Below are 13633 nucleotides of genomic sequence, written 5' to 3'. Positions count from 1 at the left end.
CAGCACACGAGGCAAGGAAGGAAACACAGCAAACTGTCCTTGGGGCAGAGGGGAAGAGGGAACTTCACAGCCACTGCCGGTGGTGCTCGAGCTGGCTTGCTGCGCCACCAACCAACGTCAGAGAGAGAGAGAGAGAGAGAGAGAGAGAGAGAGAGAGAGAGAGAGAGAGAGAGAGAGAGAGAGGGAGGGAGGGAGAGAGAGAGAGAGGACGTGACCCATAATAGTCAGACACTCAAATGATTACAGATATGGGAAGGCTTCAGGTGACCACGAGACGTGATGAAACACATCTTAACATTCCTCTACATGTGAGGCTCAGCGCATCCCAGAACACTTGAACAACTAACTCTTTCCATCGAGTGTTGCAAGCAAGGAGCCGATGCATTATTTTTTTTCACCTGACTTTAGAATGCCATCAACTGTTCGCATACGATGAACACTAGCGATGTCGTATGGATGTGGGGCTTATAGGTGAGGATGTGTGAGTGAGGGTGGATGTGTTGGAAATGAAAGGTCTTGAGGACAAAATGTGATGTGAGGTGGTTTGATCGAGTAGGTAATGATAAGAGGTGAGTCATTAGGAAGAGTGTGGTTGAGAGGGCAGAAGAGGGTGTGTTGAAATGGTTTAGACATATGGAGAGGATGATTGAGGAAAGATTGACAGAGTCAGAAATGGAAGGAGTGGGAGACCAAACTGGAGATGAAAAGATGTGGTGAAATAGATTTTTGAGCCATCGGGACCTGAACATGCAGGAGGGTCAAAGGAGTGAGTGCACGGGGATAAAGAGATTTGGAGCGTTGTGGTATACAGGGATCGACGTGCTGTCACTGGAGTGAACCTGGGCATGCGAAGGATCTGGGAGAAACTACGCAAAGGTCTGTGGGGCCTGGTTAAGGGTATGGAGCTGTGGTCTCGATGCGTTACACATGACAGCTAGGGAACAGATGCGAACGAGCGAGGCCTTTTTTCTTCGTCTGTTCCTGGCGCTACATCGCTAAAGCGGGAAGCTTTGAACTTGTGCGAAAGAATGAAGATATAGTTATCCAAGATTATGTGTGTAAAAATGCGGATCAGAGGTAATTGAACTGAAGATTTAGCACGTGTTTGTCATCAAGGAAACTTAACATCATTCTTCAGCGCCGAAGACGTCAGTTCGCTGGCAGCACATGCTGGCGCGTAAACGTCCCAGCAAACACGTAGATGACTAGCAGGCGAGATACCTGTACCACAGCGTTCAAGCACACGTCGCGTGCCGACTCGTCGAGCGTTCCATGTCTTCCCCCCCCCCCCCCCCCCCCCCCCGGCTGCGTTGCACGTGCTTGCTCCGGGAACCGAAGTTTTGCGCGCGTGATTACCGCCGCAGTGACTCGTCTCCGACGCGACCGACATGACTTTGGAGGGAGGGGTGTGTGTGTGTGTGTGTGTGTGTGTGTGTGTGTGTGATCATAGTTGTGTGTGGGGGTGGTGGAATCCAACCCAACCGCGCCCGTCTCTCTCTCTCTCTCTCTCTCTCTCAGCCTCGGCGTCTGACGCTTCCGGGACATGCAAGTACCCGTTTAACACGAGGGCGATTGAGCTAGCGAGCGAGCCTCCACGGACGACCTACTTTTACCGAGTAAAACGGCGATGGCTTCGTTGGTATTATCTGCAAAAAGCAAAGAAGAAGAAGAAGAAAAATAAGAACATCTCTCTGACACAGTGAGACAAGATAGGGTGTGTCTCCTTCATCGTAAGCGGTCGTTAACTTGATCAAAACAGCTGTAAAGAAAAAGAAAGCTCGTGTTCCACTAGGTGTCACATCGAGGATGACATATAGTCTTCACGCAGAGTCGTTCTCTGTCGGGAGGATGACATATAGTCTTCACGCAGAGTCGTTCTCTGTCGGGAGGATGACATATAGTCTTCACGCAGAGTCGTTCTCTGTCGGGAGGATGACATATAGTCTTCACGCAGAGTCGTTCTCTGTCGGGAGGATGACATATAATCTTCACGCGGAGTCGTTCTCTGCCGGGCGACGTAAAGCTCATCGTATATATTGATCGTAATTCGCAACTCGGGCTCTCCCGCCCTCTTGGTACGGATTGATGAGGTCGAACAAGAAGTGGGGTGGAGGAGGAAACACGGCCTCGGGTCATTTAGAATCCTATTGCATGTGTGCTGCCGATATGGTCTGGTTTACCTGGCGCTGTCTCGCTGAAGCACGGGGGTAGCTTTGCTGTTTCCTGTGGGGCGGGGTAGCGCCAGAATGAATGAAGGCAAGCAACTATGAATACATACACACGTATATACATGTATATGTCTGTGTATCGCTACCTCGCTAACGCGGGAGACAGCGACATAGCAAAATAGATAAATGATAAATGTCTGTGTTTGTATATGTATTTATATGTGTATATGTTGATATGTACATGTATGTATATGTGCGTGTATGGGTGCTTGTGAATATATATATGTGTATATGGGTGGATGGGCCATTCTTCATCTGTTTCCTGGCGCTACTTCGCTGACGCGGGAATAGGCGATTAAGTATGTTAGATATTTAGTTATTATACTTTCTTGCCGTCTCCCGCGTGAGCGAGGTAGCGCAAGGAAACAAACGAAAGAATGGCCCAACCCACCCACATATACATGCCTATACATAAACGCACACACACACACACATATACATACTTATACATTTCAACTTATGTATACATATACATACATAGACATATATATATATATATATATATATATATATATATATATATATATATATATATATATACATTTCTCCCTCTGCGTATATAGTCCAGCATATGAAGACATATTGTTGTTGTTGGAGAACACAGACTGGTGGAACCTCGTGGGCTTGCCACGTACCCTGGTCGTGTGTGAGAGAGAGCCAGTTAGTAGCGACCTTAGAGGTGAACCGGTCCTTCTGCCGGCACACTAGCCGAGTAGAACGCACCCACGGCTATATTACCAGCACTTCAGAGCCCCAAGAGGATGTAGGGAGAGATGAAGGCGACCGCACCGATGACAAGACGATTTCCCTCCGCGTTAGCTCGACGACTGAACGACCTTCGTGGAAGAAGAGGATCATGCCACGGCCGTGTTCAGCGCCGGCGTCTCGTGAAGACTTTACCGTTGGTGGAAGTCTAGGGTACAAACGAGGCGGCTGTTCGAGGTCCGGCTATAAATATCTCGTAATTGTTGGCTGGAGGTCCGGACGGGTTTTTCGAGAGTTGCGAGAATTCGGGATGGGTTGGTCAGCGGATTCCTGGGCGAAAGAGTGTGGTGAAGAAGAGGTGAGGTGAGGAGGGGGGGTAAATAGAACATGGATGTATGAAAACCTCGGATCTTAATAATTACTCTTTCTCTTTTTCTTTCTTGATGTCTAAACAGACTTACGTACATTGTGCTCATATGTATTTACATAATTAAGTCATGCTGAATCTACGTATCTAAACACATTTATGTACATTCTGTTCATATAGATTTGCATAATCAAGTCATGCTGAATCTACGTATCTAAACAAATTTGCGTACATTCTGTTCATATAGATTTAGATGATTAAGCCACGCTCAATCTACGTTACATGAGATGAACAATATTGAATCAAGTTAGTTTCATTGTCTCTAGTTATTGTCTCTGTCTATAATGTCTTTATTCCATACATTTATCACACGTGCCCATGGGCCACGTCCACAGTGAGGCTGGACTTGGTCTGGGATTATCCTCAACACCTGAAGGTGGTGTTCAAGATTAAATCAACAGGTAGGTGTGTGTGTGTGTGGCTTGACGTCGATGAGCAGCCAGCCAACCATTTCCTACCCACCTACATCAGGGCAAAGGAAAGATTGAGGGACAGTGTTCACTACTAAGGAGGTAGGGACAAGGCACCTGTGTTGGGAACAAAAACCAGATGTCGTACTGAACTCATTCGTAAGAGGAATATTCAGGTTGTACTTGGCATTTGGCTAGGCTTCAGCCCTATGACGAGGTATAGTTTTGGTTTACCACAATACAGGAAGGATGATAGATGCCCCTCGAGGCTACACAGAGGAAAGATGATGACAGAATTGATCGTTCGTTCGTACCGGCCAGCTTGCCCGCGGGGAGGACAGATCAACAGCAACTTTCCTCTCTCCAGCTGGCACAAAGTGAAGGATAATTTGACATGAGGTTTACATATACATAATGTAGATAAGTGAGGCGGATGTAGATGGAATGTTTATATATATATATCAAACCCTGGAGAGAACAGGTCCAGTTTAAGAATAGATAAACAACGGTATTGGGAGGAGGATAGTGCACAGGTTCAGTTTAAAAATAGATAAACAAAGGTCTTAGGAGCGGGGTAGTGTACAGGTTCAATGAAGAAATAGATAAACAAAGGTCTTAGGAGCAGGGTAGTGTACAGGTTCCATGTAGACGTAGATAAACACCTATACTGGGAGGAGGATAGTGTACAGGTTCAGTTTAGAAATAGATAAACAAAGGTATTGGGAGCTGGGTAGTGTACAGGTTCAATTTGAAAATATACACTGATATTGCGAGCGGGATAGTGCACAGGTTCAGTGTAGAAATAGATCACGAAACAAAGGTATGAGGAGCGGGATAGTATGCTATGAAAAGTCCAAGTTGCCGGGTGGGGTCAGAGACGCGAACACAATGAGAAGGTCTAAACTGGGATCACACGAGTCCCTTTACCCGTCTACCTGATGGACACGTATTTGAAAATATCATTATTATTATTATCATTATTATCATTATTATTATTATTATTATTATTATTATTATTATTATTATTACTTATTTATTTATTTTGCTTTGTCGCAGTCTCCCGCGTTGGCGAGGTCGCACAAGGAAACAGACGAAAGAAAGGACCAACCCACACACATGTATATACATACACATCCACACACGCAAATATACATACCTAACCTTTCTTACGGTTTTCTCACCTTTCGCACGGGTTTCATACGAGTTTTTAACCTTTCGTATGGTTTTTTAACCTTTCGTACGGTTTTTTTTTTAACCTTGCGTACGGTTTTTAACCTTTCATACGAGTTTTTAACCTTTCATACGAGTTTTTAACCTTTCGTACGGTTTTTAACCTTTCTTACGGTTTTCTCACCTTTCGCACGGGTTTTTAACCTTTCATACGAGTTTTTAACCTTTCGTACGGTTTTTTAACCTTTCGTAGGGTTTTTTAAACCTTGCGTACGGTTTTTTTTTTCTTTAAGCTTTCGTACGTTTAGCGTGAACGATATCGCCTCACGTTGCCCACACGTTGTGCTTATCTAATCTGCTATATCACCGACCTTAATGTCCCCTCTATCTCGAGGAGGAGGAGGAGGAGGAGGAGGAGGAGGGAGGAGTAGGAGGAGGGAGGAGGCCGCTGCCTCCAAGGATAACAGATACCCTAGTTTCCTCTTATGTTTTTTTTTTCTTTCTTTTCTTTTTTTTGACCAGTTGAGCCGAGTGGGGCGAGATGGTGGAGGGAGCAAGGTGACAACCTCCCGCGGTACCCTGCGCCTGACCTGAGGCTGTGGTACTCATTCCTCCCTCCTGTGTGCCCAGAGTTACGTGTGTGAGTTTCCTCTCCCTCTGTCTCCCATTGGACCTGGAGGGTTGTGGGGGGGGTGGTACCAGGTCACGTGTCCACAGGGTCCTCCTGGTACTTGGCCCTAGGGGGGATGGGGGTACCAGGTCACGTGTCCATACGGTCCTGGTACTTGGCCCTATGGGGGATGGGGGTACCAGGTCACGTGTCCACAGGGTCCTCCTGGTACATGGCCCCACGGGGGGGGCGGAATGGGGGTACCAGGTCACGTGTCCACAGGATCCTGGTACATCGACTTCATTGACCTAGGGGAAGGGAGGGGGGGTACACCAGGTCACGTGTACCCCCAGGGTCCTGGTACATGGCCCTAGGGGGGATGGGGGTACCATGTCACGTGGCCCCAGGGAGGGAGGGAGGTGGTGGTACCAGGTCACGTGTTCACAGGGTCCTGGTACATTGACCTGGGGGAAGGGGGTGGTGCCAGGTCACGTGTTCCCCTTAGTCTGGGTAAATGCCCCCCGGGGGAGGGGGGGTGGGTGTTGGTCGACGGGGTACCCCTTTGGGGGGGCGGGCGCGCGGGGCGGGGCCCCCCGAAAATGGAAAAGAATCATGAATACGGAATATCAAATGCTATGAAGTAATTACATGTCTAGACAAATTGAATCTAATTAAGTGAACCGATAAGTAAGTAATTAAGTGAACTGATAAGTAAGTAATTAAGTGAACTGATAAGTCAGTAATTAAGGAATGACGTGATTAAGTAAGCCAGCAAGACAGCATCCCCGATCACCACACTTTTCAGCAAATGTTTAACAAAGCGGGAAGGTGCCAGTGGACTGTATGCATGCTAATGTAACGTCAATTTTCAAAATGAAGGAGAGTGAAGATTTATCGTATTTTTTTTATTTATCGTAAAATATATTCGCCTGATCAACAAAGCTGCCTTGGATGACTTTACGTAACTTCTCGTCTAACTTTTCTTTGGTCAGTTACTGTCTCTTTATGTGGCGATGCTTCTGTCTGTCCCCGTAAATTACCGTCTCTTTATGTGGCGATGCTTCTGTCTGTCCCCGTGAATTACCGTCTCTCTATGTGGCGATGCTTCTGTCTGTCCCCGTAAATTACCGTCTCTTTATGTGGCGATGCTTCTGTCTGTGTGTCTCCGCCAGACGCATAGCAAAAGTTGTTCTTCTTGTGGGAATGGAAGCATCGATCCCTTCCCTCTCCTTGCAAGGCGACCTCTTCATCCCAGCCCATGGCTCAACCGCTCGTGGTCTGAGGCCATTCAGGCAAGGGATCAGGCATATCGGGCCTTGGAAAGCCTTTCTCTCTCTCTCTCTCTCTCTCTCTCTCTCTCTCTCTCTCTCTCTCTCTCTCTCTCTCTCTCTCTCTCTCTCTCTCTCTCATATTCATCAGTGCCCGTAATCACAGCAAGGCACGTCGTCCGTGAGAGGGGGGAAGCGTTCCTTTATTCAGAGGGAGAGAGATGGTACTCACTCCTCCTCGTTATCCACAACATGCAGAGGTTCCCCCCTTCCCCCCTGGAGAGAAGACCTCCCTCCCACACACACACACACGCACACGCACACTCTGTCGCGCCTGTCATGTTTGGATTTCTCTCCCTCTTGTCTGTCTGTCTGTCTGTCTGCCTGCTTCCTCCACCCCCGCCTCCTTTCCCGCGACGGCCGTTCCTTCCTCGGCGTTCCCGAGGTAGCATTCCCCGGGTCAGGGTCAGGTAGGGGAGCTCACGCCTCGGAAGCGCGCTGCGGCGGCACCACACCGGCCTTCTCCACCAAGATATACACCCGTCTTCCTCCCACCCATGCGTCCCTCCTCCCTCCCTTTGGCAGCTGTCCCCCTTTGGCAGGTGTCCCCCTTTGGCAGGTGTCCCCCTTTGGCAGGTGTCCCCCTTTGGGACACCTGTGGCGCCTCAACACAGCCACGTCCTCTCCGGCAGGAGGTCGTCCTATACCCCAACACCCTCCACCCTCACCACCACCACCACACTAGGATGGGCGCCAGCAAGGCCAAGAATTAATATTAGTTTCATCCTCTTCATTGTGGGAGCTAAATGAGACGAGAGTGGCAGTGGTGAGTCACGCCAGCTACGACGCACCAGTCCACCGTCAGTCCACAGCCAGTCCGTGCAGTCCACAGCAAGTTCATGCAGTCCACAGCCAGTCCATGCAGTCCACAGCAAGTTCATGCAGTCCACAGCCAGTCCGTGCAGTCCACAGCCAGTCCATGCAGTCCACAGCCAGTCCATCCAATCCACAGCCAGTCCGTGCAGTCCACAGCCGGTCCATCCAATCCACACCCAGTCCGTGCAGTACATAGCCAGTCCATGCAGTCCACAGCCGGTCCATCCAGTCCACAGCCAGTCCGTGCAGTCCACACCCAGTCCATCATCCAGTACACAGCCAGTCCATCCAATCCACAGCCAGTCCGTGCAGTCCACAGCCGGTCCATCCAATCCACAGCCAGTCCGTGCAGTACACAGCCAGTCCATGCAGTCCACAGCCGGTCCATCCAGTCCACAGCCAGTCCGTGCAGTCCACACCCAGTCCATCATCCAATACACAGCCAGTCCATCGACGTTCATAAGTAACGCTCTAAGGTTGTATTTCTAGAGGACTTCAGAGAGTCAGAGAGACTCAAGCTGTATTGTAGGACGCTTCATTCTTAGGTTTACTCACTCCCGTATTGTTGACCTACTCCCGTATTGTTGACCTACTCCCGTGTTGTTGACCTACTCCCGTGTTGTTGACCTACTCCCGTGTTGTTGACCTACTCCCGTATTGTTGACCTACTCCCGTATTGTTGACCTACTCCCGTGTTGTTGACCTACTCCCGTATTATTGACCTACTCCCGTGTTGTTGACCTACTCCCGTATTGTTGACCTACTCCCGTATTGTTGCCCTACTCCCGTATTGTTGACCTACTCCCGTATTGTTGACCTACTCCCGTGTTGTTGACCTACTCCCGTATTGTTGACCTACTCCCGTGTTGTTGACCTACTCCCGTATTGTTACGCTGAAGGGAATATGTCTTCAGGGTTTAATGTCTCAAGAATTATTATTCGTCCCTCGGTTGGGACGTGTGCATGAGTGGGGGGTCGAGAACCGCGAGAGGTTTTATGAAGATACAGACCACAACCTTTCTATTCATCATCAGGTTATAAACTCATTTCTAGACGTTATCACAGTAATCGAAGTCTTCTGAATTAGTCCGCCAGCGAAGTGGTTGGAGGCCATTGTGATTCGGACCAATACATGTGTGTCGCAAGGATGCAAAGAATGGTGAAGGAAACTTCTTCACTGGAACTTCCAGCAGTACTTCTGGGGCGTATCATGATGGTCCAGGAATAAGACCGTCACTGGAAAGGCAAAATTCATTCCAGCAGCAGCCCCTGCAGCCCCACCTCCTGGAATACCTGGTGGCGGTATAACCCTATTATTCCCTGTGTGTTGGGCGGCGCCCTTTGCACCACAATGGTGAAGTTCGCGACAATCAACGTGTTTGAGAGGTTTGTGCCCTCAATCCCGAGGTTGGCCGCGTGGGTTGGTGTCACTCCGCGCGTCTGACAGACCACCACCATCCACACTATCCTGTGTTGTCATTGTAAAGGACTGCTGCAGCCATGAGGAACATCTCGTCAAGTGACGTTCATCATGAAACCATCTCCCAGCTCATCTCTGCGTTAGAAGAATTACTAATACTCTCACGAGGGAGGAGGAGGTCCCTTGCTCCTGAGCATGACGGCCCCGAGCTCTGAGGAAACACGTCGGAGGCCAAGCGTCGCTCCGTCGTCTGCAAATGTCGCGCCGTCGTATACAAGCGTCGCGCCGTCGTACTACAAGCGTCGCGCCGTCGTCCTCAAGCGTTGCGCCGTCGACCTCAAGCGTCGCGCCGTCGACCTCAAGCGTCGCACCGTCGACCTCAAGCGTCGCGCCGTCGTCTGCAAGCGGCGTCGCGCCGTCGACCACAAGCGTCGCGCCGTCGACCTCAAGCGTTGCGCCGTCGACCTCAAGCGTCGCGCCGTCGACCTCAAGCGTTGCGCCGTCGACCTCAAGCGTTGCGCCGTCGACCTCAAGCGTCGAGCCGTCGACCTCAAGCGTCGCATCGTCGTTCTCAAGCGCGCCGTCGTCCGCAAGCGTCGCACCGTCGATCTCAAGCGTCGCGCCGTCGACCTTAAGCGTCGCGCCGTCGATCTCAAGCGTCGTGCCGTCGTCCGCAAGCGTCGCGCCGTCGTCCGCAAGCGTCGCGCCGTCGACCTCAAGCGTCGTACCGTCGTCGTACTCACCGGGTAGAAACGCCACGCTCACGAGAAGTCTAAAGACACTAACTGCCCAGTGTTCATACCAGTCCCTCTGTTGCCACGTCGCAACGTCAGTCACGGTCGCGTCCCACGACTGGGCACGCGTTTGACGAGAAGCGTCCATCTTGAAGTTTGTCTGACTGTACACAGACTTGCGAATACTAGTATTAAACTTGGATATAGAATATTCATATTTAGAAAAAGAGAGGCGCTATGTCTTGAACCTGCGCGTGAAACTTCTCGCGCCAAGAGGCTCCATTTGGTAAGCATCGTGCCTCACACAAAAGGCTCAGGGATTCCCTCCCTCCCCCCCTGTATGATAATCAGGATTACTGAACCCGAGGGACGTGAGTCATGTCCTTAGATCTAGCATGATCGTTCTCTTTATTTACCTCGTGAGTTTCTTCTTTATATTTCACCGACTCGGTATCAGCTGCGTGGAGAAGACGGTGACGAAAAACTAAAAAAAAAGGGAAAAAAATGTCTCAGCATTTCTCTTGTTAACGACAGTATTTTTTTTGTGTCAAGTACATGTTTCCAGCTCGTTATTGCGTATCAGAACTTGATATTTTCCCTGAAAAGAAACATCAGATGAGTCTAAACGTCTGACGTTCTCTCTCTCTCTCTCTCTCTCTCTCTCTCTCTCTCTCTCTCTCTCTCTCTCTCTCTCTCTCTCTCTCTCTCTCTCTCTCTCTCTCTCTCTCTCTCTCTCTCTCTCTTCTTTTTCTTCTTCTCTCCATCAGTGATCCTCCTTCAGTCACTAACACAAGTCTGACTCCACTCTCTCCTTACTTCGGCTCACCGTTCTTCCCCTCCTGAGCTCAATACTCGTTCTCTTTCTCACACTGAACATTATAATCCCCCTCTATCTCCACTCCAGGCCTTGTAAAGCATCGCAGGATAAGGAGACAGTAACCGGAACTAATTCAACAGCGAAAAAAAAAAAAGAAAACGCAATTTAAGCTTTCCAAACTACACTACTTGTGTGTTATCCAATTTCAAAATGCTCTTGTGATGTAAACAATCTGGGCGTAATCACACTTCTTCATTCTCTCCTGGTAACTCCACATCATAAAGAAGGCAAAGTTTTTTTTTTTCTTTCAAGAAATCGGGAATGCTGCGTAAGTATTGCAGTTACCTATTATCCCAGTAATTATCCCATATTTCCTCCCGGTGTTGGGATCCTGTATGCGTACCTGGGATGGCTTCTCGTTCGGAAGCCTCCCCCTCCTCCCCTACCCCTCCCCTTCGCGTATGAGGGAGGGATGGGGGTTTGATGGGGGGGCGTCCCCTCCTCCCCATCTGCTCTCCTTGATCTATTCAGTATATACCAGACTTAACCAATAATAAACGATGATTTATATGGTTTTACAATTATTCTAACCATTTTAGTCCCTCAAAGGGAAAAGTAAATGTGTGTGTGTGTGTCTGTGTGTGTGTGTGTGTCTGTGTGTGTGTGTGTGTGTGTGTGTGTGTGTGTGTGTGTGTGTGTGTGTGTGCTTCATTGTTTCAGTGCAAGTGACCAATGATGGACCAGTGCGTCTGATGTTTCACAGCCTACGTAGAACACTAACGCGTTTATTTTAACGATTTTTTTTTTTTTTTTTATATATCTTTAACTGCAAAAGCTTATTAATTATTTCATCGAACAAAATTTCCCTTATTACTTTCTTTTTTACAGTCATCTGTTTTATGTTGTCAGGTATCACGAATTTATTCCTGTTCAAAATTGGTCTCATAATGAACTTGACGTCTGTACAAAATATATATTAATCTTTTTACTGTGACATTGCGCAGTATAGATGATTCAACCCAACACCCAGTTTAGTAAAAAAGAAAAAAAAATACGCTAAGCGCTCTAAGATATACAACGTGTCCATTACCACTGGTTACTAAGCGTTCCTCGCTAAATCAGCGAGTCTATGCTTCTTCTCTCTCCTCTTTCTAATCAGTTCGTTGATCGCGCTGGTTTAGCTTAACGATATTGAATCTTATGCCTTCCTTTATTCCATATTGGTGTTATTTAGACCCATTCCTCATCCGCAACGAACACCATGACTTCAGGTTCGGTATGGCATGACCCAAGTGAAGTAAGACTAGAACTGCGCCTCGAATACTCACGAAGTAGAAGCTGGTAGGGAGGCGTGTAAGCGCTTCTTGGGAGCGACCTTCCGCCACCTAGCGAACATGGCCGTGTGGGTCGTGGGGTCCGGGCGAGCGGGAGGAGCGTGTATATTCCCAAGATGAGGCTGTTGCCAGAAGAGAGTAGTAATGTATTATTGTATACAAGTTACACATAGGATGACAACTGGGTTTGTAATATACAAGAAATGATAATGATAAACAGGATCTGTCATATAGGCATCGAACAGTGATTGTAAAAGCCTAGCCATATTGTACAAACTTATATATATATATATATATATATATATATATATATATATATATATATATATATATATATATATATATATATGATCACTCGTTTCTGTCTTTACTTAGACATCTGAATCGTACAACAGACAGTAACAACGTAATTACCTAATCTGAATATAATAACAAGATCTTTGAACAAGCTTCCAATCGTGCCTTGAGCATGTGATGTACTTACGTATTATGCAGCTAGGATATTCAGATGGTCAAAGCTGATGTAGATTTTTCGGTTGGTTCCCCACCCACGCGAGTTAGCTTCATCTGAGAAGATATATATAAGGCAGTTTTGAATTCCTCGGAGCTCATAGTTGATGGAGGTCTTCCACTTTGTTCGCCGAGGGAGTTCACAAAGCCTAGCCACTTTGTTCCCCCTCAAGGGAATTAACCACAGCTAAACCACTTTGTTCCCCCTCAAGGGAGTTAACCACAGCCTTAGCCACTTTGTTCCCCCTCAAGGGAGCTAACCACAGCCTTAGCCACTTTGTTCCCCTTCAAGGGAATTAACCACAGCCTTAGCCACTTTGTTCCCCCTCAAGGGAGTTAACCACAGCCCTAACCACTTTGTTCCCCCTCAAGGGAGCTAACCACAGCCTTAGCCACTTTGTTCCCCCTCAAGGGAGCTAACCACAGCCTAGTTCTCACATCCACTGCAACTCGCAACGTTCGCCTCGCAGCCAAACCCTTATCACAGGCCGCCGTGTCTAATCTCTCGACAATGTAGACACAAGTGTCTCTTCGTGCATTATCAAAGAAGTTCCTGCTTTTATGTCCTGTCTGAGCTTCTTGACGGTTGGGAATTGATGCAGTCATACGTCCGACGCGTAAAGCTTAAAGAAGTGACGCTTCAGTAAAAAACATTCTCCTTTTTCCTGTCGATCCCCGAAGAATTGCTCACTTGACGGTGTATGAAAGCGACAGAGAGCCGGATAAGCCAGATGACATGCAGATCTATATCAGTCTTTCGCCGGGCGTTACCGGACTCCGCCTGCACGGGGTTGTAACCCGAGTGAAAAGTCAAGTTTTGGCGAGGCTTTGAGATCATCACCAGGAGCAGAGTGTCGTCGGAAGAAACGCCCATTGCAGAGTAGCTCATCATTTCCCCCTCCAGATTCTGGAGGTAACTTTGGGCTACAGGAACCTCTCTCTACTAGAAGGCCATAGGCAGTGACAAGACCTTTCCTCAGAAAGGGGTACTGGGGGCTGTCATGGATATATTCCATAAATAGTCCTTTGTCAATGTAATGATATAAGTACACAGTACCAAACTCTTATTGATCTAATGCCTGCGTTATGTGTGCTGATGAAATGTACAACACAGGGTTGTCTGC

The 13633-nt window shown here is 48.1% G+C and overlaps 2 protein-coding genes across 2 annotated transcripts in view; one reads left to right on the top strand and one right to left on the bottom strand.

The window, feature by feature from the left end:
• LOC139765668 (uncharacterized) overlaps positions 1 to 13301 on the bottom strand; it is a 31551-nt gene extending 18250 nt beyond the window's left edge. Inside the window, exons 1-2 of the mRNA XM_071693410.1 lie at positions 12484 to 13301; positions 11994 to 12121 (exon numbers count right to left, since the gene is read on the bottom strand). Of these exons, the coding sequence (XP_071549511.1) occupies positions 11994 to 12061 (68 nt within the window). The 5' untranslated portion in view covers positions 12062 to 12121; positions 12484 to 13301. The remainder of the gene's footprint in view (positions 1 to 11993; positions 12122 to 12483) is intronic.
• The window catches only part of LOC139765685 (uncharacterized), a 130879-nt gene that overhangs the window by 94784 nt on the left and 22462 nt on the right, over positions 1 to 13633 (top strand). The gene's annotated exons all lie outside the window — the stretch shown is intronic.

The sequence above is a fragment of the Panulirus ornatus genome, chromosome 4 (assembly GCF_036320965.1).
Source record: "Panulirus ornatus isolate Po-2019 chromosome 4, ASM3632096v1, whole genome shotgun sequence".
Lineage (NCBI taxonomy): Eukaryota > Metazoa > Arthropoda > Malacostraca > Decapoda > Palinuridae > Panulirus > Panulirus ornatus.
This window is presented reverse-complemented; position numbering and strand designations above follow the sequence as displayed.